At 49.8% G+C, this 27,854-nt stretch overlaps 1 protein-coding gene and 1 long non-coding RNA gene across 4 annotated transcripts; one reads left to right on the top strand and one right to left on the bottom strand.

Moving 5' to 3' along the window:
• Positions 1-797: 797 nt before the first annotated feature.
• On the bottom strand, positions 798-20,184 carry LOC133257474 (uncharacterized). The gene is made up of 3 exons (XR_009739567.1): positions 19,923-20,184; positions 16,112-19,662; positions 798-1,496 (listed from the first exon to the last, which is right to left on the bottom strand). It is a non-coding gene; the product is annotated as an uncharacterized LOC133257474 (long non-coding RNA).
• Positions 20,185-23,362: 3,178 nt separating this feature from the next.
• Positions 23,363-25,785, top strand: ID2 (inhibitor of DNA binding 2). Of its 3 annotated transcripts, XM_061433376.1 has the most exons (3): positions 23,363-23,837; positions 24,159-24,222; positions 25,021-25,785. In XM_061433376.1, exons 1-2 carry the CDS (start codon positions 23,490-23,492, stop codon positions 24,213-24,215), a joined length of 405 nt encoding a protein of 134 aa, XP_061289360.1. In that variant the 5' UTR covers positions 23,363-23,489; the 3' UTR covers positions 24,216-24,222; positions 25,021-25,785. The 3 variants fall into 3 exon arrangements, 2 of the variants coding, with proteins under 2 accessions (XP_061289360.1, XP_061289361.1); XR_009739566.1 differs by having other exon boundaries at positions 23,366-24,222; XM_061433377.1 differs by having other exon boundaries at positions 23,368-23,837; positions 24,159-25,785.
• The last annotated feature ends 2,069 nt before the right edge of the window (positions 25,786-27,854 follow it).

Genomic DNA, 27,854 nt, shown 5'->3' with positions numbered 1-27,854 from the left:
GACCCAGGACTGAGGTGGGGAGTGTTTGTGGGGTAGTAGATCAGGCTGGGAGAAGGCAATGGCACCCCACTCCAGTACTCTTGCCTGGAAAATCCCATGGATGGAGGAGCCTGGTGGGCTGCAATCCATGGGGTCGCTAAGAGTCGGACACAACTTCACTTTCACTTTTCACTTCCATGCATTGGAGAAGGAAATGGCAACCCACTCCAGTGTTCTTGCTTGGAGAATCCCAGGGACAGGGGAGTCTGGTGGGCTGCCGTTTATGGGGTCGCACAGAGTCGGACACAACTGACTCGACTTAGCAGCAGCAGCAGCTCAGGCTGGTGTCAAAACACAGCACAGTCTGGGGCTTAAAAGACAAACATTTCTTCTCACAGTTCTGGAAGCTGGAAGTCCTAGATGATGACGTCAGCGGGTGCAGGGTCTGGCAGGAGCCCTCTGCCCTCCTCAGGGTTGCAGCCACTCTTCACGTGGGGTGGGGGCCTCGGGCTCCCTGGTGCCTCCTCTTTGTCATCGCTGTTGTTATTTAATTGCCTCAATCGTGTCCAACTCTTTCTTGACCCACCTGGACTGTGGCTCGCCAGGCTCCTCTGTCCATGGGATTCTCCAGGCAGGAATACTGGAGTGGGTTGCCATTTCCTTCTCCAGGGGATCTTCCTGACCCAGGGATTGAACCCACATCTCCCACACTGCATGTGGGTTCTTTACCCACTAGCTAGAAGGACACTGAGCCCACCATGAGGGCCCTACCTGCATGACCTCATCTAATCCTGACCACCTCCCAAAGGACCACGTGCAAAGACCATCACATTGGGGTGTAGGGCTTCAACATAATGAATTTGTGGGGGACACAAACACTCAGTCCATAGTAGTGGAGGGAAGGGGAATGGGACAAACACCAGAGCTGACATTTACTCAAATTTCCAAAAGGCTTTACATGGTAGGGGCAGGGGAACAGTGCAATGTAAGAAAAACTGGGACAGCTTTTTAGAAGTCCCATGCTGTCTTCCCTCTACTCTAGTAAACAGCAGGTCACCTCTAAATACATTTTTCTTTCAGTAGCAAGCTGGAAGGAAGTACTATCGGTTAAAAATTAAACAACAAAATGAAACTCAGGCCATGTGACTGTCACATGTTTTTAAAAAGCAATCACTGACACATGTACACATGTACACATGTACACATGCCAATGTATGGCAAAACCACTACAATACTGTAAAGTAATTAGCTTCCAATTAAAATAAATTAATTTTTGTTTTAAGTAATCACTCAATTACTGGTTTTTTCTCTTGATCCTGACAGGATCAAAAAACACTTGGTATCTCTTCCCTAACGGTCAAGATCCATCCGTCAATGATTTCACAGTCCTTGCTCAGCGGTGGATGTCGGCACTTCCGTTCAGCGCCGTGTTCTTCAGCTCTTGCTTCTCCCTGGGACCCCTTGCTCAGCAAACATTTTTCAGTACACATGCAGGTCTTCTCATTGCCACATTCCCGCTGATTTGGGAGGAAGTGGAAACACTGATTTTTTTTTTTTTTTTCAAATGGCATCCTATGATTTTTTTACTATTTACTTTTTATTCGGCTGCAACAGATCTTAGCTATGGCACAAGGGATCTAGTTCCCTGGCGGTAGGGATCGAACCCAGGCCGGAACGCAGGCCCCCTTCATTGGGAACACAAAGTCTTAGCCACTGGACCACCAGGGTAGTCCTTGATCCCTTGTTTCAGAGGAAGAATCGGTGAATGCTTTTTGATGTAGAAAACTTTTTTTTTTAAATGGAAGTGTAGCTAATTTTAAATATTATGTTAGTTTCAGGTGTACTTTACAGTAATTTAAAGTAATGCTCAAAATTCTCCAAGCTGGGCTTCAGCAATATGTGAACTGTGAACTTCCTGATGTTCAAGCTGGTTTTAGAAAAGGCAGAGGAACCAGAGATCAAATTGCCAACATCCACTGGATCATCAATAAAGCAAGAGAGTTCCAGAAAAACATCTACTTCTGCTTTATTGACTATGCCAAAGCCTTTGACTGTGTGGATCACAATAAACTGTGGGAAATTCTGAAAGAGATGGGAATACCAGACCACCTGATCTGCCTCTTGAGAAATCTGTATGCAGGTCAGGAAGCAACAGTTAGAACTGGACATGGAACAACAGACTGGTTCCAAATAGGAAAAGCAGTACATCGAGGCTGTATATTGTCACCCTGTTTATTTAACTTATATGCAGAGTACATCATGAGAAACGCTGGACTGGAAGAAACACAAGCTTGAATCAAGATTGCCGGGAAAAATATCAATCACCTCAGATATGCAGATGACACCACCCTTATGGCAGAAAGTGAAGAGGAACTCAAAAGCCTCTTGATGAAAGTGGAGAGTGAAAAAGTTGGCTTAAAGCTCAACATTCAGAAAACGAAGATCATGGCACCCGGTTCCATCACTTCATGGGAAATAGATGGGGAAACAGTGGAAATAGTGTCCGACTTTATTTTTGGGGGCTCCAAAATCACTGCAGATGGTGACTGCAACCATGAAATTAAAAGACGCTTACTCCTTGGAAGGAAAGTTATGACCAACCTAGATAGCATATTGAAAAGCAGAGACATTACTCTGCCAACAAAGGTTCGTCTAGTCAAGGCTATGGTTTTTCCAGTGGTCATGTATGGATGTGAGAGTTGGACTGTGAAGAAGGCTGAGCACCGAAGAATTGGTGCTTTTGAACTGTGGTGTTGGAGAAGACTCTTGAGTGTCCCTTGGACTGCAAGGAGATCCAACCAGTCCATTCTGAAGGAGATCAGCCCTGGGATTTCTTTGGAAGGAATGATGCTTAAGCTGAAACTCCAGTACTTTGGCCACCTCATGCGAAGAGTTGACTCATTGGAAAAGACTCTGATGCTGGGAGGGATTGGGGGCAGGAGGAGAAGGGGATGACAGAGGATGAGATGGCTGGATGGCATCACTGACTCGATGGACATGAGTCTGAGTGAACTCCGGGAGGTGGTGATGGACAGGGAGGCTTGGCGTGCTTCGATTCATAGGGTCGCAAAGAGTCGGACACGACTGAGTGACTGGTCTGATCTGATCAGGTGCACGGCAAAGTGATTCAGTACGTGGGTGTATTTTTTTTCATATTCTTTTACCTTATGAGTTGTTACAAAATGTTGAGTAGAGTTCCCTGTGCTATACAGTAGGTCTCTGTTGGTTATCTATTTATATATTACACAGAGGTGCATACGTGCTCAGTCGTGTCCAACCTTGTGACCCCACAGACTGTAACCCGCCAGGCTTCTCTGTCCATGGGACTCTCCAGGCAAGAATACTGGAGTGGGTTGCCATTTCCTTCTTTATTGGTATTGGGATGCTGCTGCTGCTGCTAAGTCGCTTCAGTCATGTCCGACTCTGTGTGACCCCATAGATGGCAGCCCAGCAGGCTCCCCTCCCATCCCTGGGATTCTCCAGGCAAGAACACTGGAGTGGGTTGCCATTTCCTTCTCCATTGGTATTGGGGTACCGGGGTATAAAGGATGAACCAGGCCCTGCTCTCAGGGAGCTTATTCTGTGAGAATCTTCCAAGGGCATTAGCTGTTGTTCAAAGAACCAAACCAGGTTGGCAGGAGAGAGAGTGATTACCTGAAAGCCATCCAGTCCATCTGCCTCAGGGCTTAACCCCGAGCCCAAGACTGACCCTTCAATGACTGACCCTTCAATGCTGCTCCCTTAGCATGAGCTGGACATCCTACAGAACCTCTCCACGCCAGCTTCAAATTCCCATCTCTTGCTCCAAGACCCTTCAAGCATTCAGCACAGAGTCAAGACATTAAAACAAAAAATACACATGCAAAAAAAAAAAAAAAAAAGCCTCTTCCAGTTTTCAAGCTCCACTTTATGACCTAAAAAGCAAAATTTTTCTGAAGCATAACAAGCTACTTCAGACGAAGAAAACAGCAGACTCTAAAAGGCGAGGAATCCAGTGTATGTTCTCAGTCACGTGAGCACCAAATACCGAGAAACCATCCCGGGACGAGGAGGCCAGCCCAAACCAGCTGCTTCAAAGAGGCTGTTCTTTAACCAGAGGCTTAACACAATGACCCTAGAAACCGTCTGAGAGCTTGCGCCAGCTTTCCAAGGAGGGGTGTCAGAAGGGCCCTCCCGGCAGGATTCACAGCCTCAAAATCCCACTTGGAGAGACTGCCAAGTGTCAGCGGCTCGGTGGCCCTTTTAAAGAGCCGTGCCTTCATGCCACTGAGAAAGAAAAAGGGACGAAGAGAAGCTAAAGATTCACTGAGCTTAAAAGTTGGGAATAAAGGGTACTTTCCCCCACAATAAATGAATGCATTTGCACTGGTTTTTTTGTGGCCAGCTGTCTTCTTGTTCACGGGAGGGCCACTTGGGCCCCTCTCCACCTGGAAGACCAGGTGTCATTGCTTCTTTCTCCCCAGCTCACCTCTGAGGCAGCCGCTCTGCTCTGCAGCCCCAGCCGGAAGGCCCTTTCTCAACTTCTCCTCCTCCTCCTTGACCCAATCTCTCATTTGGGTGTGACGAAATCTGGGCCTTTTTTTTTTCTCCTGTGTGTTTCATTTACAATGATTTTTCTAAGCAGTGTGAATGTTCACCATATGCTGGCTGCATGGCAGAATATTCTGGCTCCCCTAAATGCTGAGTCATGCTGAGTCACTCGCCCGGAGAAATCCGGAGAGAGGGCAACCAAAACAGCTGAGGCAGCCGTGGCCAGGCCTCCCTGGAGGGACGGGGAGGGGACGGCAGAGCTGGACGAATCAGGTCAAGGTTCCACAATGGGCCAAAGCAGCATGGCTGTCACCAAATAGTAAAGTCCTGTTAATACTGGATTTCTAGAACTTTGCCTGAGATGAAGCCAGAGCAATAAGCAGGACTAAAGACATGCGTAGACAGAAACAGTGTTAGATAAAAATAAAAAATAAAAACCAGAATTTTATCACTAGCAAAACATAAGCATTGCTTATATATATATACATATATATATATTTTTTTTTTTTTTAATTTGTCCTGTCCAATATTGTATGAGGGCTTCCCTGGTGGCTCAGAGAGTAAAGAATCTGCCTGCAATACAGGAGACCCAGATTCGAACCCTGGGTTGGGAAGATCCCCTGGAGAAGGGGACGGCAATGCACTCCAATATTCCTGTCTGGGAAATCCCATGGACAGAGCCTGGTGGGCTACAGTCCATGGGGTCACACAGAGTCAGACACGACTGAGTGACTAAGCACTGTGACATTGTGTGACTATTGTATGCCGTACATTCAAGAGTCAATAAACTAATTGACTTTGATTATGAGTAGCTGTGTATTTAAATGGAAATGGGTAAGTCTGAGTGGTTAGTACCTATAGTTCCTTCAATGTCCCCAAAGTCGGAACCTTCATGGGATAACAAAATGGCCACTTCTAGTCACTTTTTGGCCATAAGAATCACCTGGGAGATCTTACCTAACATGCAGGTTCTGTGATCATCTTTCTACCTCTGCTAAGAAGCTGGGGATCCCAGGAGTGTTCCCTAAAACATGATCCCAGGATTGCCTAGGAATCTTGTGAAAAAGTGTAAAGTACTCTCAGCCCTAATCTTCTCACTACCCTCAGGTTAGGTAGAGGCAGGGTGAGGGGGATCTACAAATCCATAGATTCCAGACGCCTCCAAATCATTCAAGTTGGCTTTTCTCCAGCTCTGCTATCAAGAACAAAACAGCCAAGTCCCACCAGTGCCTAGACGACCCTCAGTTTCTGAGCAGACGTGGAAATGTGGCCTATGAGTTTTGTTACCCTCTTCCACTTGAGAATAACTTTCCTCACTATTTTCCCCATACTTGTCTGAAAAGTGCACAGAAAGTGTATCTGTCATCCTGGGCTTTACTCCCTAACCCTGATACTCAGTGGCTCTGTGACCTTAGACTTGTTACTTAACCTCTCTGAGTCTCAGCTTCTGACTCACACCAAAGCAGAGCCCCTAAATCTGTAGCTGTTTCTGTTGGGTTGTTGTTGGGATCAGGTACAGGCTAATGAGTGCCCGGCCCTCTCCTCCTTTACTGTACTCAAGTTCTAGCAATGTGACTGGGGAGACCGCTTTCTTCAAGGCTCTGTTCAAATGTCACCTTCTCCATGCAGCCTACCAGGACCACCTTATCTGAAATGGTCACTTTTGTACCTTGCTACTGGCACTGCACATTCCCATCCCTGCTTTATTGCCAATCTTCATCATCTTCTAATAACCTCTGTGATTTACTCAACAATTTTGTTTCTTTATCTCTCCCCAATAGGATGTAACATCCTGGTGGTCAGGATGGTTATCAATTTTGTTCACTGATGATACTCAAGTTCTTGGAAAAGTACCTGATACTTTACTTTACTGAAGTAGGTGTTCAGTAAATACTGGATGGATCTGTGGTATAGATGGGTGGGTGGATGGGTGGGTGGGTGGGTGGATGGATGGATGGGTGAGTGGATGGATGGGTGAATGGGTGAGTGGATGGATGGGTGAATGGGTGAGTGGGTGAATAAGTGAGTGGATGGATGGGTAGGTGGGTGAATGTGCGGGTGGATAGGTGGATGAATTATTGGGTGGATGGATGGGTGAGTGGATAGGTGGAAGGATGGGTGAATGGGTGGGTGAATGGATGGATAGATAGATGGATGGGTGGGTGGGTGGATGGGTGAATGGGTGGGTGGGTGGGTGGATGGGTGGGTGTATGGATGGATGGGTGAGTGGGTGGATCAATGGGTGGATGGGTGGGTGAATGGGTGGGTGGATGGGTGGGTGGGTGGATAGGTGGGTGTATGGATGGATGGGTGAGTGGGTGGATCAATGGGTGGATGGGTGGGTGAATGGGTGGGTGGATAGGTGGATGGATGGATGGGTGGGTGAATGGGTGGGTGGATGGGTGGGTCGGTGGGAGGGAACCTGTCTTTGAGCTCTATTTTACTATACCACAACTCACAGTGGCTGCACATCTGAGCTTGGAAAACCTGTCTTCTTTTCCAGCTAAGGTAAGATCTGATTACTTACAAGCTGGTGACTTCCCTCTTTAAGACCATATTGGTTGTTTTACTACTGACATTTTTGCCAGATCTGTTTGCATGCTCATTAACTCATATAAATGCTAATAAAAAGAAGCTATGAAAACAACTTCCTACATGTTTCCTCTTCCAGGCATAATCACGTGCACACGCAGCAAGCCACGTGGGCGGTGGAATAACCCTTTCACCGGGCTTCCAGATGACAGCCCCTTCCCGGGAAGACAGCAAATCCCAGATTTTTACCTCTGGGAACCCCAATCCATTCTGCTTTCTGCACGATTCAAGGGTCCTCAAGTAAGACAAGGACATCAAAGCACCCTCCCTGTGACACGGCAGCCTGTCACCTCCATTCCCACCCCAGGGCAGCCTGGGAACTCAGTCACATCTTTTAAGTAAGTGTTTGAGAATGATGGGGATATTCCTCTTCATTTGGTCATTTCCTCTTCATCTGCTCACAAGTAAACACTCAGGGCTGTTGATCACACTGGCAGCTGGTTTCCAGATGCCCCCCCTGTCCTGTGCAGCTCCTGTCCCATCCCTCAGGCTCTGCTACCCACCCCCTCACCCATAGAAATGGCTCTGCACTGGGCCCCTCCAGTGTCCCCACAGCACCAGAAGAACCGTCGAAGGTCACTGAGAAAGAGAGACTGGCTGGCAGGATCTAAATGAGCTTTCTTTTCTTCCCAATCAGACGTCTGGGCTACCTTTCCCAGCCTCGCTGCAGTCAGGTGGGGCCATGAGACAGTGGTTCTCAGCCAGGGTGACTTTGCTCCGCGGTCCCCAGGAGACATCTAGCAATGTCTGGAGACATCTTTGGTTGTCACCACTGGCAGAGAGAGGGATTTCTATGAGGAGCTAGTGGGAGGTGATGCTGGAGAAGACTCTTGAGAGTTCCTTGGACCGCAAGGAGATCCACCCAATCCAACCTAAAGGAAATCAACCCTGAATATTCATTGGAAGGACTGAAGCTGAAACTGAAACTCCAATACTTTGGCCACCTGATGCAAAGAGCCAATTCATTGGAAAAGGCCCTGATGCTGGCTGGGGAAGACTGAAGATAAAAGGAGTAGTGGCTGGTTAACCATGAGATGGTTAGATAGCAACATGGACTCAATGGACATGAGTTTGAGCAAACTCTGGGAGGTGGTGAAGGACAGGGAAGCCTGGTGGGCTGCAGTCCACGGGGTCACAAAGAGTTGAATACAACCGAGCAACTGAACAGCTACTAGTGGGGAGAGGCCAGGGCACATCCTGTTCAGGACGGCCCCCACAACAAAGAACCGTCAGCCCAAGTGTCAGCAGTGCTGACGCTGGAAGATCGCAGTCCAGCCCAGGGGATAAGTTCAGTGTTCGGAGCCAAGTCCAGGCCTGATCCATAAATCCAGCCAAGCGCTTCCCCACAGGGCTCTCCAAGTTCTCCCCGCTTCTGGCTCTGTGCAGAGGAGCCCAGACGCCTTGGAAGTGCAGGGTGAGTAAGGCTGAGCCACTGAATCAAGCAGAGACCAAGTGCCTGAAAGATGCCTCCCACCCCTGGCACCCACTCTGGACTTGGAGAGAGAAACAGACTCTGACCTGTGCGTGAGCTGGGCCTGGATCAGCAGACGTGACCTGGGGGGATGCTGGAGTCTAGACTCCTATCTCACGTGGGAGACAGGCCTCCGGGGGTATTACCGTGGAAATCAATTTGTAACGGAAACAACAAGCTGGTGGGAGCAGCAGGATGGAGGACAGGGCAGTTTCCTGCCAGGTGAAATGAAGAGCGAGCTGGTCCCACCTGAAGGGTCTTGTAGGGTTTACAGAGATCAGGCCAAGATCTCTGGGAAAGCGGAGCGAGCTGGTCCCACCCAAAGGGTCTTATAGGGTTTATGGAGATCAGGCCAAGATCTCTGGGAAAGCAGGGCTCAGGGCTTCTGGGCAGGACTTCATGAACTGTAGCTGCACCAGCCCCCTCCTGACTCCAGTTTCAGGACCAGAAATGACCACCCTGAGATGGTATCACAGGAGGACAGATGGCCAACAGCCACTGTCAGAGGGCTCCAGCCTCTTTCTTGGTACTCAACCTTAAAGTCCTCATGCCAACAGGGTCTTTCAGGGGGAAAACAGTATCCCCAGGGGTCCCTGGAAGTCAAATCAGTGAGATAATGGGATGAAGAACCTGGGCCCAACTAGGAAGCCCGATGGCTCCACACTCAAATCCATGACATGTAAAGAAAACACCAAAATCACCTTAAGATCTTGATGCTGAGAAGTGATGAGATGTTTCTATGATACAGTTTCTAGAATGTCTGGGGGCCCCAGATGCTCTTAATCCCATCCCAAAAAGGCTGGGGTTGGGGGGGAGGGGTCCACGGATGGTCACCTTCCTCTCCCGCTCAGCTTTTTCGTCCTCTCCAGGGCCCTGGAGTCAGTCAGCCCATTTATCCTACTTGGTTTGGGTTCAAAACATATAGTGATCCATTATGGTGATAAACTCTATACATTAGGGGAAGGTTATCAGGGATTCTGATTGGTTAAAAATGGACCCACACTATGTGTGTGCACACTCAGCCGTGTCCAACCCCATGGACCTGTCCGCCAGGCTCCTCTGTCCGTGGGATTTCCCAGGCAAGAGTACTGGAGTGGGTTGCCATTTCCTCCTCCAGGGTTTTTCCCAACACAGATATCGAACTCATGTCTGCTGCAGCTCCTGTACTGGGAAGTGGATTCTTTACCACTGAGCCACTGGGGAAGCCAGACTCACACTGTATACCTGAATACATGCTCCACGATGTCAAATAAAACATCAGACACTTTTTAAAAGTAAGGCGTTTTTGTTAAAAGTGGAGATACACTTATTTTGTGTATTGTAAATCATCTGTTGTGAAACTTTCGGGGGGGAAAGCCGAAATAAGTCATCAATGATTACAGCTACAAGGCATACGTAAGATTACACTTAGAAACCCTGATTCACCACCAAGCCCCGCGCCCCCCACCCATCTCTAGTTTCTCTTTTGGTGGCAATTTAGTCATCAGTGTAACAAATTGCTCCAAAGCATAATGGTTTCAGACCATAGTTCCTTCTCTCATAATCTTATGGCTTGGATTCTCAGCTGAATGTGGTCTGTTAGCGGCTGGGGTGAAGTCACCTTCAAGCTTTTCTAGGTTGGACATCTAAGGTGTCTCCTTAACTCACAGTGGTGTGCTTAACTGGGATGATGTGGGGACCAGGACTGGTCTTTCCCTTGGTTAGCTCTTTCTGTGTGGCCTCTCCCTGCAGGGAGCTTGGATTCCCCAAAGCATGCTGGAGCTCAAGAGACCCAGATTTCTTCCATGGAGACTGTAAGAGAAAAGCCAAGAAAGCAAAATGGAAACTAGAAGGCATCCTCGACTGTAGCCTGGGAAGTCACACAGGACCACACCCACTGCATTCTCCTGGGTGCACAGGGCCTCCCCAGGTCCAGCCTGGGAAGGATGACACCCTCATTGAACCCTTGGAAGCATAGTTCATTAAGGGGCATCTTTAAGATATTAAGAAGAGATGGCAAGAATATACAGAAGAACTGTACAAAAAAGATCTTCACGACCCAGATAATCACGATGGTGTGATCACTGACCTAGAGCCAGACATCTTGGAATGTGAAGTCAAGTGGGCCTTAGGAAGCATCACTACGAACAAAGCTAGTGGAGGTGATGGAATTCCAGTTGAGCTATTTCAAATCCTGAAAGATGATGCTGTTAAAGTGCTGCACTCAATATGCCAGCACATTTGGAAAACTCAGCAGTGGCCACAGGACTGGAAAAGGTCAGTTTTCATTCCAATCCCTAAGAAAGGCAATGCCAAAGAATGCTCAAACTACCGCACAATTGCACTCATCTCACACACTAGTAAAGTAATGCTCGAAATTCTCCAAGCCAGGCTTCAGCAATACATGAACCGTGAACTTCCAGATGTTCAAGCTGGTTTTAGAAAAGGCAGAGGAACCAGAGATCAAATTGCCAACATCCGCTGGATCATGGAAAAAGCAAGAGAGTTCCAGAAAAACATCTATTTCTGCTTTATTGACTATGCCAAAGCCTTTGACTGTGTGGATCACAATAAACTGTGGGAAATTCTGAAAGAGATGGGAATACCAGACCACCTGATCTGCCTCTTGAGAAATCTGTATGCAGGTCAGGAAGCAACAGTTAGAACTGGACATGGAACAACAGACTGGTTCCAAATAGGAAAAGGAGTACATCAAGGCTGTATATTGTCACCCTGCTTATTCAACTTATATGCAGAGTACATCATGAGAAACGCTGGACTGGAAGAAACATAAGCTGGAATCAAGATTGCCGGGAGAAATATCAATCACCTCAGATATGCAGATGACACCACCCTTATGGCAGAAAGTGAAGAGGAACTCAAAAGCCTCTTGATGAAAGTGAAAGTGGAGAGTGAAAAAGTTGGCTTAAAGCTCAACATTCAGAAAGTGAAGATCATGGCACCCGGTTCCATCACTTCATGGGAAATAGATGGGGAAACAGTGGAAACAGTGTCAGACTTTATTTTTCTGGGCTCCAAAATCACTGCAGATGGTGACTGCAGCCATGAAATTAAGAGATGCTTACTCCTTGGAAGGAAAGTTATGACCAACCTAGATAGCATATTGAAAAGCAGAGACATTACTCTGCCAACAAAGGTTCGTCTAGTCAAAGCTATGGTTTTTCCAGTGGTCATGTATGGATGTGAGAGTTGGACTGTGAAGAAGGCTGAGTGCCGAAGAATTGATGCTTTTGAACTGTGGTGTTGGAGAAGACTCTTGAGAGTCCCTTGGACTGCAAGGAGATCCAACAGGTCCATTCTGAAGGAGATCAGCCCTGGGATTTCTTTGGAAGGAATGATGCTAAAGCTGAAACTCCAGTACTTTGGCCACCTCATGCGAAGAGTTGACTCCTTGGAAAAGACTCTGATGCTGGGAGGGATTGGGGGCAAGAGGAGAAGGGGATGACAGAGGATGAGATGGCTGGATGGCATCACTGACTCGATGGACATGAGTCTGAGTGAACTCCGGGAGTTGGTGATGGACAGGGAGGCCTGGCGTGCTTCGATTCATGGGGTTGCAAAAGTCAGACACAACTGAGCGACTGAACTGAACTGAAGTGGAAAGTAGTGACCTCAAAAGCTATCGGTGAAGGACAAGCTAAATAACTTTCAGGGACCACTGCAAAGTAAAAGTGCAGCACCCCCACCTCATTCAAACAGCAGAAAAAAGACTTCTTCTTGTCTTCTACATCTCTCTCTACTTGTCATCAAGGTTCATTTGTGATTTAATGGCATTCTCTTGGTCACAAGGATACTTAGGCAAATAAAGACACAGGTGCCCAGGGCCCTGGTATTCAACTCAGCATGCGGGCCACACTCACCCATTCTGAGCCTTTCTGCCCCCAGTCCTAGGTTTCGGCGAACAGAGGAGCAGTGTTGGGTCAGCAAGAGGCAGGGAACAAGTGGCAAGAACCCAGGGAGGTAGGAAGATGGGACCCCAACATGGTCCAGGCACCAACCCCCAGTACATACTCCATTTTCCCATCAAAAGTACCACTCAGAAAACACAACTGAAAGAATTGTTAAGACTCCCAAGATAACACCTGCAGAACATTAACCCCCAGGCATGGGGCCCCCCTGAGCTAGGCGCCCAGCAGACATGCAACTGGGGCTGGATCTGCCAAGGAGAAATGATAGAGCCGGAGTGACAGCAGCATGGGAGGGGAACGATCCCTCCAGCTTGTCCAGCTAGCCAGGACCCAGACGGTGCTAGTGGAACGAATCAGACTCCACTGAAAAGAATTCTAAGCAATTCTTACAGCCAAGGGCGAGGACAGTACTCATGTAGACTGGAGACTCGACAACCATCAGACGTAAGGATGCCTCTACACACCTGCTGTCAGGGCCTGACTGGGCTTGATGAAAACAACAGTTAAATCATATTTTTTATTTTTTTTTAAATCCAGGACTTGATGAAATAATGTACCTGGGAAAGCACTTGCAAATCCAAACAATAAAGAAATGTGAATAGTTTTCTTCAAACAGAGACCACTGCTTCATGTTCTCTATTTCATTAAATGATAAACATTTGGTACTTCTATTCCAGGCAAGATGGAGTAGATGTACTTCTCCTCATTCCTCCTGCCAAGGAGAGCTAAGAACCCTGGAGATCAGCGATAAAACAGACATCGGGAGACTCTGAGAGGCGAAGAGAAGGGCAGACTAGCTGCTGACTCTGGGGGCCAAGGAAGGACATGGTGATGTTTTCCCTGGGTTTTCTTTGTGCTTCTTATATCCTGGATCAGGAGCTGGGGAAGTAGGTATCCAGAAGCATCAATGGACATGGAAAAAGAAAAAGAAAAGCCTGTACTTTCAGGCAGCAGATCAGGAACGAGGCAGCCTGGTAAGACAGCAAACTTCAGACAATAATTATGAGACTCGAAAGAAGCACCACAGATAGAGGGGAGGCACCAACTCCACCCCCATCACAAAGGCCGAGTGGAGAGCCTGCATCTCAGCCTCCCATCACGACAGGGTGGTAATACAGATGGTGGGGTGGGGAGTAGCGGTGTTCCTCGGCAAGCAGCCCCCTCAAGAGTGTCAACAGAGATCACATGGGAGCCTGGACTCTCACCCCCACCCAGCAGTAATCAGGCCCTGCTCCCCCTCCCCACAGGTTGGTCTCAGCAGGAGTTGGGTGGGGAGCTGGGGCATTCACACCCTTCCGGAAGCAAGAGGACTTCACCCTCCCCCAACCCTTCCCCTTTGCCCCCAGCCAGGGTAGTGGCAGCAGAGACTTGCTCTCACAGAAGATGTACATAAGATCCAGAGTTTCATAACACCCAAAAAGTCCAGGTTTCAAACAAACATCACTCTTCTTTCTAAGAAACAGGAAAAGCTTAATTGAATGAGAAAAGAATACAGTTGCCAACACTGAGTTGACATGATGTTGGAGTTAACTATTAAGGATTTTATAGCAGCCACACACACAAAAAAATGTCTTTCAAGGAGCAATTCTGAATACTCTCCAAAAAGTGGAAGAAATAGAAAATCTCAGTAAAGAAATAAAAGATATAGACAAGAACCAAATGGAAAATTCCAAAATGAAAAGTACAATAGCCAAAGAAAAACACTCACTGCTGCTGCTGCTAAGTCGCTTCATTCGTGTCCGACTCTGTGCAACCCCGTAAACGGCAGCCCACCAGGCTCCCCTGTCCCTGGGATTCTCCAGGCAAGAACACTGGAGTGGGTTGCCATTTCCTTCTCCAATGCATGAAAGTGAAAAGTGAAAGTGAAGTCGCTCAGTCGTGTCCGACTCTCAGCGACCCCGTGGACTGCAGCCTACCAGGCTCCTCTGTCCATGGGATTTTCCAGGCAAGAGTACTGGAGTGGGTTGCCAGTGCCTTCTAAAACATTCACTGGATGTGTTCAAAAAGCAAAATGGAGAAAACAGTGAAAAGAATTGGTGAACTTGAACATCAGGTCAGTTCAGTTGCTCAGTCACTCTTTGTGACCCAATGGACTGCAGCACACCAGGCCTCCCTGTCCATTACCAACTCTTGGAGCTTGCTCAAATTCATGTCCATCGAGTTGGTAATGCCATCCCACCATCTCATCCCCCTTCTCCTCCCACCTTCAATTTTTCCCAGCATCAAGGTCTTTTCCAGTAAGTCAGTTCTTCACATCGGGTGGCCAAAGTAGAAAACTTGATGATAGAAAAATAGAAATAATCCAATTTGACCATTAGAAAAAGTAGACCACCGCCCCCCCCCCCCAACACACACAAGGACAGCCTCACAAACCTGTGGGACTATAAGAAATGATCTAACATTCTTGTCATCAGAGCCCCAGAAGGAGAGGAGAAGGAGGGAGGGGCTGATAAAGTATGTTAAGAAATAATGGCTGAAAATTTTTCTAATTTGGCAAAAGACTTAAACTACAGAGTCAAGAAGCTGAGACACCTATAGAATGGAAAAACAAAGAAATCCTTGCCAAGATACATCACGGACATGTTTCTGAAAACTGAAGACATAAAGAACAGGGAGAAAAAGCATCTTATTTACAAAGGAAAAAACAATTTGAGAAACAGCAGATTTCTCATTAGAAACCAGAGGCTAGAGTAAAGTGGCATAGCATGTCAAATGCGGAAAGAATTCTATCCCAGAAGTCTGCTGCTGCTGCTAAGTCGCTTCAGTCGTGTCCGACTCTATGCGACCCCACAGACAGCAGCCAACCAGGCTCCCCCGTCCCTGGTATTCTCCAGGCAAGAACACTGGAGTGGGTTAGCCCAGAAGTCTAGATCCAGCAAAAACATCTATCAGGAATCAAGAAGATAAAAAGACCTTCTCAGATGCAGGAAAACTGAGAGAGCTTGTCACCAGCAGACCTACCCTTAAACAATGTCTTAAGGATGCCCTTGAACAAGAAAGGAAATAATAAAAGAAAGCATATTGGAAGGACTTCCCTGATGGTCCAGTGGCTAAGACTCCATGCTCCCAACGGAGGAGGCCTGGGTTTGATCCCTGGTCAGGGAGTTAGATCCCACGTGCCACGACTAAGACCAAATGAATATTTTAAAAAGGACATCCTTGGCGGTCCAGTGGTTGGGAGTCCACCTGCCAATGTGGGGGGCACAGGTTTGATCCCTAGTCCAGGAAGACTCCACATGTCTCGGAGCAGCTGAGCCCACGTGCCACAACTACTGAAGCACATGCCCCTAAAGCCCATGCTCTGCCCAAGAAAAGCCACTGCAGTGAGAAGCCCATGCACCGCAACTGGAGAGTAGTCCGCACTTGCAGCTGCTAAAGAAAGTCCACGTGCTGCAACGAAGACCCAGCACAGCCAACAAATAAATTTAAAAAAAAAAATTTTTTTTAATTTCCTTCTAAAAGAAAGAATATTGGAACATCAGGAAGGAAGAACAAACAAGGGAGAAAGTAAAGATGGGGGTAAATGCAACACACCCCTTGTCTTCCTTGTCTTTTTCGGCTTTCCAAAAACAAACGCACGGGTCCTCAAGAGGCAAACCGCACCTGCCGCAGGACTGATTTCACAGATTACCTGTCATTCCATCAGTGTGGAACCCGCACCACCTGCATCCATGTCTCCTCAGCGTTTCCTTGGCCGCTCACCAAACCCAGTTAAGCAGAATCTCTAGAGATGTGGGCCCCAGGACTCTGCCTGTAAAGGTTACCCGCACTAAGAAGTGAAGTCCTCAGACCTGAGGTGAACTTCTGTCAGTAGAGAGTCAGGCTCAGTCCCTCAGTGTTAATACCTGAGGAAGGGGAAAGCAAAGTGTTTTATAAATTCCCTGCAGGACTGGAACCAATTTCAAGGTTAAAGAAGTAATTGACATCCCACCTGGGGTCAAGGTCACACACCTCTGGATCATCATAGGTACTGTTCTAGGGAGTGTGGGCTCACAGAGGCGTCTGTCCTCCTTCTATGCCTCGGCTTCGTCTGTAAAATGGAGGCAGCATCTGCCTCTCCTAACTCATGGGGGCAAAGTGAACAGCAAAACAGGCAAGCTGTGATGAGCTTGTAAACGATTGTTCTTACTCAGTGTGAATGATTAACCTCCCCTTAGAGAGGGCTATCACTAGAAAACAAGCTCATGGTTACCAGGGGATAAGGGGGTTAGAAGGCTAAAACTGAGAGATTGGGACTGACAGATACACAGTACTATATATATACTAGATAACTAAAAAAAAAAAAAAAAAAAACCTACTGTAGGAGAAGGAAATGGCAACCCACTCCAGTATTCTTGCCTGGAGAATCCCCATGGACAGAGAAGCTTGGTGGGCTACAGTCCATGGGGTCGAAAAAAACATACAGGACTAAGTGATTAACACACACATACATGCACACACACATACATAACAGAAGAAAATGAAAATAAAGACTTAAAAGAAACCTACTATATAGCACAGGGAACTCTACTCAATACTGGGTAATGGCCTATATGGAAAAGAATCTTTAAAAAAGAGTGGATACATACATATGTATAACTGATTCACTTTGCTGTACACTTGAAACTCACACAGCATTGTAAATCAGTTGTGTGTGTGTGTGTGTGTGTGCATGCCGGAGCTCAGTTGCTAAATGGTGTCTGACTCTTGCAACCTCATGGACTGTAGCCCACCAGGCTCCTGTGTCCATGGGACTCTCCAGGCAAGAATACTGGAGTGGGTTGCCATTTCCTTTTCCAGATCTTGTCCTCCAGCTATCTAACCAGGTCTCCTGCCTGACTCTCCTGCATTAGCAGGCAGATTCTTTACCACTGAGCCACCTGGGAAGCCCCATAAATCAAATGTACTCCAATAAAAATTTTAAAATAAAGAGGGTCATCACGGTTCCCTTTTTGCTTTGAAATGTAATGTATCTGTGCTCTTCCCAAAGACTCCAGGAAAGGCAGAAATGGTTAAGATGAAATGGACCACTTAATTCAACCTGGATGATGGGCAGCATTGGCATCGAAACAGATGAGGGTCCTGACATCAGCAGCACTGGGAAGACAGCGTGATCACCACCGGGCTGAGGGTGGATGCCCAGGACTGCTCCTCCCGGGGCGCCCCTACAGGTTCCCAGCACTCACCTCCCTGAAAATGCAGCCCTAGATCCTGTCACCTCCTCTGGACAGGGACAGCAATGACACATGACAGGGGTCAGAGGGCTTGCAGAACCTTGGGCTATTTCCAGTTGAGAGAAGGTCCTTTTTAGGGAAGAGGGATGGTAGAACCTGGAAGTAAAAGCCCCAAGGCAAGGACTTGGGGGTGGGGGACACAGAAGGCTGTCAAAGTATTTTAAAATAAAGCGTCTCCACCAGCCGGCTAGAGCGGCCAGCGATCAGTTACCCGCACTGGCGCCTCCTGGGTACCTCCCCGGGTCGGGAAAAGGCAGCGGCCAAAGAGCCGCGGGCGCAGGACGCGTGTCCGCCGAGCGCGCCCTGGCCCCGGCCGGAGCCCCTGACCTGTCGGCGGGACAGGGCGGCAGGGCGCGGCGGGGTGGCCATCCGGGCCGAGCGCGCACGTGGTGCGGGGCAGGCGGGTCCCTCCCCTCTGAAGTCATGGACTTGGCTCACAGTACCGTGGCCAGCGCGCCAATGTGGCTTCGGCCAAAAAGGAGGGGGAAAAAAAAGCGCACAATGTGTTTCTTGTTAAGAGACTCGTAAGCGGGGCCTTGGGTTTTGCTTTGAGGGCCGTATTATAATATTAAGATGCAGCCTGATTCCGGACAAGCCCGCCCTTGTCGCTGGCTGGAGAGGGTTACCGCGGTTTCCCACGGACGCCGGGAGGCAGCCCGGCGGCCGCGGCGCTGCATGCCGCGAGGGTTGGCTCACGGTGGGCGGCGGCCCGGGGTCCGAGCGGTGACCCGGGCTCCCCGCGGGGGCCGGACCCCCGCGACGCGCGCCTCGGGGCGGCGCAGACTCGGCGACGCCAGTCCCGCGCCCGCCAGCTCGCGGGCGGCCCGGGGTTGTTTTCCAAGCCCTTATCTCTCGCTCAAGTTAATTTTCTTTTTTAATTTGGTGACCGGAACAAAAGTCACAGGAAAATCCTTTGTGAAAGCCAAACGCGGCCACAAATCTGGGCACTTCACAGCGTTTGTAACTAAATATTTGCCGTGCTGGTAGTTAAATCGGCTCCTCCGCCAAACTTTCCAAACTTTGCTTTCTTTGAACGGGGCTGAAAGGTGATCTCCCTACAAGGAGATCAGACGGTTGAAAGAAATTGGATTTAGCACGCCGTTTTTCCTGGTGCTCTTGAGATCTCTGGGCAAACAGGACCGCGCGCGAATCCTAGAAGGAATTAGGGCCGGGGTGGGGGTGGCGCGGGGGAGGGATGTCCGCTAAGCCACGGTAGTAGCTGAAGTGCTTTGTTAATGCAATTTATTAGCTGTGCGCGACGAGAAGTAAGAGGTTAGGCAGGTCTTCAAAACTACCCAAAGGGAGAAAAATAAACATCCCCTTGTTTGCTTTTCGTGGTTTGATTCATTTTCTTCCCCTCTCGTTGCCCCTCATCTAAGGCTGTTTTAAACCCAAATTCGGTTATCTGGTTTCAGAGTGAGGGCTCCCTCTTGCCAAGGTATTAAATAAACAAGCAAAGCAAAAACTTGAATCCTTATGTAACCCAGATGCTGTTTCCTCGAAAACCACAACAAACTCTGCTAAACCAGATAACCGGATCGGGAACAGTCGTGTGTCCCCACCCCACCCCCACCCCCAGGGTCCGCCGAGGACAGTCGTGTTCAGGACCTCCTCTCCAGGGCAGACGATAAATAATTGCTGCTAACACTCTAAGCCGCGGATGCGCACCCCGAGGGATCCGGATACCATAAACTGTCCGGGAATGTTGGCATCTGGTTCTTAAAATGGAACTTTCCCTAGAGATAAAGCCAGGACCGAGGCGGCGTCTGCGTCCTCGGGCCCACTTGGATGTTTTCTGGCCTCTTGATGTTCGCAGCTGAAAGCGCAGCTCTGCAAAGAGGCGACGTCTGCCCGGCTTTGTAGTGGTAATGAGGACGCAGACGCGGGTCGGCCGCGCGCAGAGACTGGGAGCCGCGGGAACCGGCTGCCCATCCTCCAGCCTCCCGGAGGGCGAGGGGAGGGGGCCGTCCTGGGAGGAAAAAAAAAAAATCTGATTTTTTTTTCTTTAGGGCAACCTCCCAAGGTTCCGAGGATGGGCAGTATGTGGGGGCGGGAGGGAGGGGGGCCCTTCAAAGGTATTTTGGGGGAGTCCAGCTCCTCCTCGTGAGGATCCCAAGGAATAAATCACTTTTGCCCTCCACTGAGACAGTCACTTTCTCCCCATCCGCCCTCCCCTCGCGCCGGCCCCACCCTGAGCGTCTCGGTTGCAAAAACAAAATAAAGCAAAACCTTTTGCTTTGGCAACCTCTAAGCCACATGACGCCTCCTCTGCACAAGGAAGATTTCTTTCTTCTCCCTCTCCTGGCTTTTATTGTGTGTATTTTTTTTTTTTTTTCTTCTCTCCCAACCAGCCCCCCTTTTCTTTTCTTCTCGGTCCTCCTTCCTTGCCCCAAATCGCTGGAAACTTAAGACGCGCGGCGGCTGCAGGTGCGCGCAGGCCGAGCGGCGGGGCTGGGGCGCGCCGGGGCCGGCCGGGCCTCGCAGGCATTGATCAGCTGGGCGCGCGCGCTGAGTGACGGCGCGGTTGCCATGGCAGCCGCCTGAGCGGCGCCGCGAGGACAAGGCGGCCGGGCGGCGTGAATGGGCGGCGTCACGCGCCTGGCGCCAGAGAGTCTGCTCCCGGGCTCCGGCCCCGGCCCCGCCGCGGCCCGGCCCGCGCGCCGCTGCCGCCGCCGCCGCGCATTCATCACCTGTCAGGGCTCGCTCGGGGGGTCACGGGCGGGATGGACACAGCTGGGAGAACAAAACCGGGGGGAAGAGAGGCGAGCGCTCCCCAGCGCGCCAGATGTGCCGGGAGGACCTTGAGACACCCCCTCCTCCGCACCCCACCTCCGCCTTTCCGCAGGCTCCTCCCGCCCCCAGTTGCATCACGCGGGGCGGGGGATGGGGGTTGGAATTGCAAAGGCAGTCCGGCCAGCCTGGCGCGCCCGGCCCGGAGCTGCTTCTCATTACCGCGAGGGGCCAGTCGCGCTGGGAGCCGGCGGCGGCCGGGCCGGGGTGGAGACCGAGGGAGTGAAGCCCTGGAACCAGGTTAGGCGACCTTCCCGGGCCGGCGTGTGACTTTAAGTGGGGGAGGTGGGGGGCATGCATCTCCACCCACCCCCCCACCGGAAACCATTCACACCTTCCCACCACCCACGGATCTAGCAGAACCAGGGCCCATCTGTAGCTTTAGAGGCCTCAAATTCAAGCCCACGGAGACACCAATGGACAGATTTTTTTTTTTTTTTTTGTAACTCACCTCACCGTTTTCCCGATGAAAACATAATTTTAAAGGTAATGGCGTATTGGGCTTGCTGAGACAGAACGTACTAGGAACTCAGGCCTTTAAAAAAAAAAATCATGAACTTACCCTCATAGTCCCCTTAAGTTGATCTTTAAATGAATGTAGAACTGGTTGGCCTGCCAGTCGAATCGAATTCCACTCACCCAGGCTGACTGGACTCTGACATGGCCGATAGAGGAAGAAACACCAGAACACTTTCACCATATTTAGCAGTTTTACTGCATCAGGGTACACACACGAGCCTGGGAGAAGGCAGTGCCTTCATCAACTTTGCGAGTGTGCAAAGTAATCCCACACAACGCTCATTAGGAAGCAGCCCGGAGCCCGGCTGGAGGGATAATGAGGCTGGCACGGATGTTAACATACGGTGTCCTTGGAAAAAGCTAGGAATGCGTCAGTATCTCAGAGCTGCAATGTCCAAGAATCACAAGTAATAATTTGAGAATCCCAAAGATGTTTGTTTACATTGGCTATTATTGTAAAATAGTCAAAGTATAACATCATGAACCAAAATAGTGTCAAAACAAAATCTGTTCCACTGTGGCACGTATGTGACAGAAACACATGCACGCAAAGTACATCAAAAGGTTCGAACTGTGGGGACTCAGGATGAAATCATTTCCAGACTTAATAGCAGAGGAGAGGTGGGGACTCCACTGCTGTTCGCAAAGAAGTCTCAGGCAGCATTTGCTGGGCAGGCCCTGAGCAGATGTCTCTGCTGGTCAGGAAACCATCACCTCCATCCTCCCACCTGAGGTGGCTGGATTTTCGGTAGGTGATATCTACCCTAGCGCCACCAACTTTTCCTCCCTCGAGAGCAGCTGTAGTGCAGGCACATGTTTGTAGTTGTTGTCCAGGACCAGACCGGCTGGTCCACCAGCTGAGGAATTAATCATTAATTGAAGAAAAATATACTGTTTACCCATTATTAAGCTTTACTTTTTCTCCAGTTCTGCCCTCCTTTTCCTTCTTAAAGGCCAAAGAGATGCAGATTGAGATAAAGTAAAAGACACTTAAAAATAGAATGCTTTTTCAGACTTCCTAGTTTATTGTATTCTAGAAAAATGATTTTCAAAACACACAACTAATTTACTGTAGTCTTCCCTTAAGTTAGAATTATGTGTGAATTCACTGAAAAGGATTTGAGTAAATAACTGCAAACCGTTTTTTATTTAGACCTCAGGAATGAGTTCTTAAAAGATTTCTAGAAAGAAAAAGTTTTAAAAAGTTGAGGGCGGGGACACAACCTGAAGCTGCCTCCAGTACTAGTGCTGAGAAGATTCCCATCCTGGTACCTGATAGATTTTTTTTAAAACAGTGTGAAGATATTGACCATGGCTAGGGCCACCTACCTGTACAGAACTTTAAAAATACAGCAGGCGCTGAAATGTGACACCAGAAATCATGATGTGTGCATAGCTAGTCACCTTCCTTTGCCACCGACACTGCAGAGCGGACCAGCAGCCTCTCAAGGGTAGTGTATGTAAATACAGCTTCAATATGCAAATACTCCTAATGATTTCCGATTAATAGCTTTATTATAATAGCCCTTCCCAGTGCTAGAGAAGGAACCCAGGAAGGGTCCCGCGCGTCTCGGAGCTCCTTAGCGATCAGCACGGTTATCCAGTAAGTACTCATTTCACAGAGTTTACAATACTGCCTTCTACGTTGCTCTGGGTTGCACGATCCCACACTTAAACCTGTCGTTGAAATGCGCGCGCGTGGGTGTTTTGGGGTTTGTTTTTACAAAGCTTTTCCTGATCTTAAGAGGCCGATCTCAATCTACAAACATCAGTTGTCGATGGCAAACTTATTTGCGTTTTCCCTTTTTTCGGAAATGCTTTCTATAACGTCTTGATGACTTTCCGGGAGGCGCGGGGAACCGTGGTGGCTTTCCCCCTCTGCCGTGCAGATCCCGTCGCGGGTGCTGTGATCTTAGTGATGCTGAAAGCCTAGAGGTGTAGCAGCCTCCGTCGGGGGGCACCTTTAGGGGGAGGGTCCCGCCTAGTGATCGGGATTGGAATTGGGGTGCACGCTTACGTTCCCGGGGTGTCCCCGCCCCCACCGCGTCCGCGCCCCCCTGCTCCCGGTGTTCGGCCCTCTCCCGGCCCCTGCCCACCCCCAGGTCCCCCTGGGCCCGGCGCTCACTGTACTCTATTTACCACCTCAGCTGGGCTGGCGCCCGTTCCGCCCACCCCCATGGCGATTGGCTGCGAACGCGGAAGGACGGAGCTCTCCCCTCGCGCCCGCGCCTGCCAATGGGCGCGCCCGCCCGGCCTGATGGACGCACCGCCTTCCACCAATGGGGGCGCGGGGAAGCCGGGTCGTGTGGCCCCGGCGAGCGCGTATAAAAGCCGCCGGGCCGGGCTCCCCGCTTCATTCTGAGCCGAGCGCGGTGCCGAGCGTAGCGAGCTTCGCAGGAGGCGGCGGCAGCGACGGCGGCGGCCTGAGCTTCGGGGCAGCCCGCTTCCCTCCTCCCAATCGCTTCGCTTCCCTTCCCCGCGGTCAGCATGAAAGCCTTCAGTCCAGTGAGGTCCGTTAGGAAAAACAGCCTTTCGGACCACGGCCTGGGCATCTCCCGGAGCAAAACCCCGGTGGACGACCCGATGAGCCTGCTGTACAACATGAACGACTGCTACTCCAAGCTCAAGGAGCTGGTGCCCAGCATCCCGCAAAACAAGAAGGTGAGCAAGATGGAAATCCTGCAGCACGTCATCGACTACATCTTGGACTTGCAGATCGCGCTGGACTCGCACCCCACCATCGTTAGCCTGCACCACCAGCGACCCGGACAGAGCCAGGCGTCCAGGACGCCGCTCACCACCCTGAACACCGACATCAGCATCCTGTCCTTGCAGGTAAGACCCGCTCCCCCCAGCGATGCTCGGGTAGAGCCGTTGTCAGGCGGCGGGCCCTAGTCGCTCACTTACAGATAGGCTAATAACTTTATCATCACTATCCCTGTTACTGTCATTTAAAACAAAAACAAATCTGCTGTGGAAAGAGTCGTGTGCGTGAAATTGTTAAGTTATGACATATTAATGCCTCCGAGTCTGAATTCAGTATAAACGTGGGTTATTGGAACTTGCTGTTCAAAATAAAACTTTTTTTTTTTTTAAGGTTCTTTCTCCTTAAGGTTGTCTAACGTCTTGTGCCTTTCCCCCCCCTTTCTCTCGCAGGCTTCTGAATTCCCTTCTGAGTTAATGTCAAATGACAGCAAAGCTCTCTGTGGCTGAATAAATGGTGAGTGTCTGCTTGTGTCCCCCGTTGGTGAACTGGCGCTTGGAGAGTGTGTGTGCGCGCGTGGGTACTTGCGTATCTGTAAAATTTGGGGGTTTGGTAAATGAACGTGTACTGCGTTGGGTTGCACGTAGTACATTGTTTACGCGTCCTAGACATGAAGAGTCATCTAGCTCCTGTTACTCAAAATCCCAGAACGTTTTCCTTAAAAAAAAAAAAGAAAGAAAAAGAAAAAAATCAATGCCTGTAACTCACTCCCAAGGTGGTGAAGGAGAATACCTACTGGCTTCTCGTGCGCCTGTAACATGCCCCGGCTGTTTTCTGCTATTGCTCTGGTACTATGAGGTACTAACCTCCATATAATTAATCTTATCACCGCAAATTCCATAGGGATCCTCCTTCCCCAAAACTCCAGCCCCTTCGGATCGGCCAGCTGAGCATTGCTACCCTGTGTCTCAGACCCTGTGATGTGGGATTCCGACTTCCCTATCTGTTAACTAAAGGGCTGTTTTCAATCAAATAATTGTTACAAGAAGCAGACTGGCGCCTGTGAGCACTGCCGTTGGAGATCCAAATAGGAGATTGCGTTGGGAAGTTTTCCCCGGAGCCTCTGCTATTTTAATGTTTAATTTGCGCTGTCCAGGCCGAGTGTGTGCGCTGCATCTGGACGCCAGGGTTTGCCCAATGTTTGAGTGTTTGGTTAAATGTTCAAACTGCGGCTTCCTCCTGGCGCCAGTCTGCCTGACTCTGCCCTTAGGGTAAAACCTCCTAAACAGTCCTTTCTCTCTCGATCTCTTGCAGGTGTTCATGACTTTTTTTTTCCCTTTGCACAACAACAACAACAAATCCACAGGCTCTTTTAAGGCGCTGAACTTATTTTTCAACCATTTCACACGGAGGACAACAAGTCAAATGGACCTTTAAAAAAAAAAATGGAAGGAAAACTTAAGAATGATCAACTTCCCCAGGGTGTTTTCTGACCTGGACTGTGATATTAGTTATTTATGAAAAAGACTTTTAAATGCCCTTTCTGCAGTTGGAAGGTTTTCTTTATATACTATTCCCACCATGGGGAGCGAAAACGTTAAAATCACAAGGAATTGCCCAATTTAAGCAGACTTTGCCTTTTTTCAAAGGTGGAGCGTGAATACCAGAAGGATCAGTATTCAGTTACTTAAATGAAGTCTTTTGGTCAGAAATTACCTTTTTTGACACAAGCCTACTGAATGCTGTGTATATATTTATATATAAATATATATATATATTGAGTGAAACCTTGTGAACTCTTTAATTAGAGTTTTCTTGTATAGTGGCAGAAATGTACATTTCTGCATACAAAGTGTAATGTACTTATTCATGCTAAACTTTTTATAAAAGTTTAGTTGTAAACTTAACCCTTTTATACAAAATAAATCAAGTGTGTTTATTGAATGGTGATTGCCTGCTTTATTTCAGAGGACCAGTGCTTTGATTTTTATTATGCTATGTTATAACTGAACCCAAATAAATACAAGTTCAAATTTATGTAGACTGTATAAGATTATAATAAAACATGTCTGAAGTCAATGCCTGAATTCTGAATGATTTTTAAGATTCTGTCTCTGTCTCGCCATTTTATTTAATCCCTCCTCCTTCATCACTTCTACCACCCCTAAGTCTTGGAATCTGCAGTTCAGAGAAGGCCCTTATCAGATAGATGTGTGGTCAGGGCTAGCACTCTGGGGCAAAGGGCTGCTGCTGCTTTTTAGGGAAGCTGACTGTGCTGGGGAGTCTATAGACCCAGAAGTTTCTCTTAGTCTGCCAAGAAAAAAGTAGTTCTGTGCCTTGGGGTGGGGTTTCCAACCCAAGAGTTACTGTGGTGAGGACTCCTAGCACTTTAGATGTGGAATCTGGATGACGACCTGTCGAGTGGATAAGACACTTCTGCAGCAAATGAAACTGCTGTTCATCAGGAAAGAACAGAATCCACAGAATTTCTGAACCTGATTTTAAGATTTAGAGGTGGGGCAAAAAAAAAAAACAAACAACCCTCCATGCTACTCCTAAGGCCACTTCGCCCTGGGGATGAAGCTGTAATATGGCCGCGAGCTCCCTCCTGCACCTGTAGCTCACCCAGCCTGGGGAGGAGGCTTGGGCCCTGCCCGGGCTCCGAGACAGGTTTCTGTTTAAATCTTTAAATCGCCCTTCACCCTGGACTGCGCAGGGAAGGAGAGAGAGGGAACCACAGGGAAGGATCCAAGTGCTGTGTCCACCGCATCCCTCACGTGGCAACGTTGGGACTTGGCTTTAAAATGCAGAGCTAGTGTAGGTACGTGTTTACAAATCATCTGTATCCCCGTATATTGATACTACCTTCTCACGTTGGAAGACACTTCCGCCAGGGCATGTGGCTTGAGGGTGGGGGTGGGATGCTCGTAAGGCCGATCCAGGGTGGACGGGACCTGGAGAAGGAGCGGGGAGGACGGGTCGGTGAGGATAGGGGGTGAGGTGGGGGGGTGGGGGGAGGGTCTCACCTGGGGCTACCGTCTCAGGCCCAGCCGAGCAGGTGTAAGGGTGGCGCCGGCGAGTCTGTCCCGGGTGGCTGCGGCGTTTCCGGGCCCGACACGGAATCCATCGCGCCCGAGCGCGGGGCGGGGGCGGGGGCACCGGTGGTCCCAGCCTCGCCGGGCTCCTGCACCCTTCCAGGGCGGGGGGGGGGGGGCCCGTGCAGCCGGCCGGGCCAGCTTTGCGCATCACCCGCGCGCTGCGCATCGTCCCCGCCCCCGGACCGCATCTTCGCCCACAGGTGGGCCTGTCCTTGGATCCAGGGGCCGTCGCCGTTGTCGGGGATCATCATACCCCCGGGGAGGCGGGCTCCGGCGGCGGCCCCCGTGCGGAGCCGGTCATTCCGACCGTGGCCGCCCTTCAGGACTGGCCTAGGCCGTCGGTCCACTCGTCCTCTGCCCCTCCAGCGCCCGGCACGACCGGCCACCCCGCGTGGGGCTGCACCCGGGAGCGGCGAGGGCGGGAAGCGCCAGGCCAGGTCTCTACCCACCTGCGGCCTTTCTCTCCGGGGGGAGGGGAGCACAGACCCCAGGCTCGGTGCCCCGCCCGCGGTCGGCTCGGACCGAGACAGTGTCTTGGACGGAGGGGACCTCGCGCGAGGGCTCCCTGACTTTGCGAGGGAAGCGTGGGGCGAGCCGGGCCCACACCGTCGCTGGGAGCCGCGGGCCGTTCGCGCCTTTCGATCGAAGACCTAAGGGAGCAGCCGCGTCCGGGAAACGGGCGCCCTTCCGAGGGGACTTGGGACGTCGGAGCCCAGTGGGCCTTTCCGGGTCCTGCCGGTGGAGGCCGGGCGCCACCTGCTGGCCGCCTCGAGGAGGGCAGTTCGCGGGCGCGGGGGCTCTGAGGCTTAGAAGTGGAAGGGAGATGCAGCCTTTTGAAAACGAAGGATGATGTCCTGCAAGCTTACTTCTCTAGCACATGTACAGTGGTTTCCACATGCGACTCATTTCATCTTTACTACTTCATAACTTGGATAAGATCCCTTTTGCAAACTAGTATCTACCACCGACTCGACACCAGGTGGGGTCCTGGATTTTTTAAAAAAGTATCAGGTGTGATCCTTGGCCTCAAATAGATGATAAGGCGATTGT

The sequence above is a fragment of the Bos javanicus genome, chromosome 11 (assembly GCF_032452875.1).
Source record: "Bos javanicus breed banteng chromosome 11, ARS-OSU_banteng_1.0, whole genome shotgun sequence".
In the NCBI taxonomy this organism is placed as follows: Eukaryota; Metazoa; Chordata; class Mammalia; order Artiodactyla; family Bovidae; genus Bos; species Bos javanicus.
The sequence above is the reverse complement of the archived record's forward strand: the minus strand, read 5'-3'. Positions and strand labels throughout refer to the sequence as shown.

What these genes read in the sequence shown, in the direction of transcription:
- ID2 (XM_061433376.1), top strand. Translation starts at nt 23,490, where the DNA reads ATGAAAGCCTTCAGTCCAGTGAGGTCCGTTAGGAAAAACAGCCTTTCG. An exon ending in TCAGCATCCTGTCCTTGCAG is followed by an intron (nt 23,838 to 24,158) that starts GTAAGACCCGCT and finishes TTTCTCTCGCAG; the next exon opens with GCTTCTGAATTCCCTTCTGA.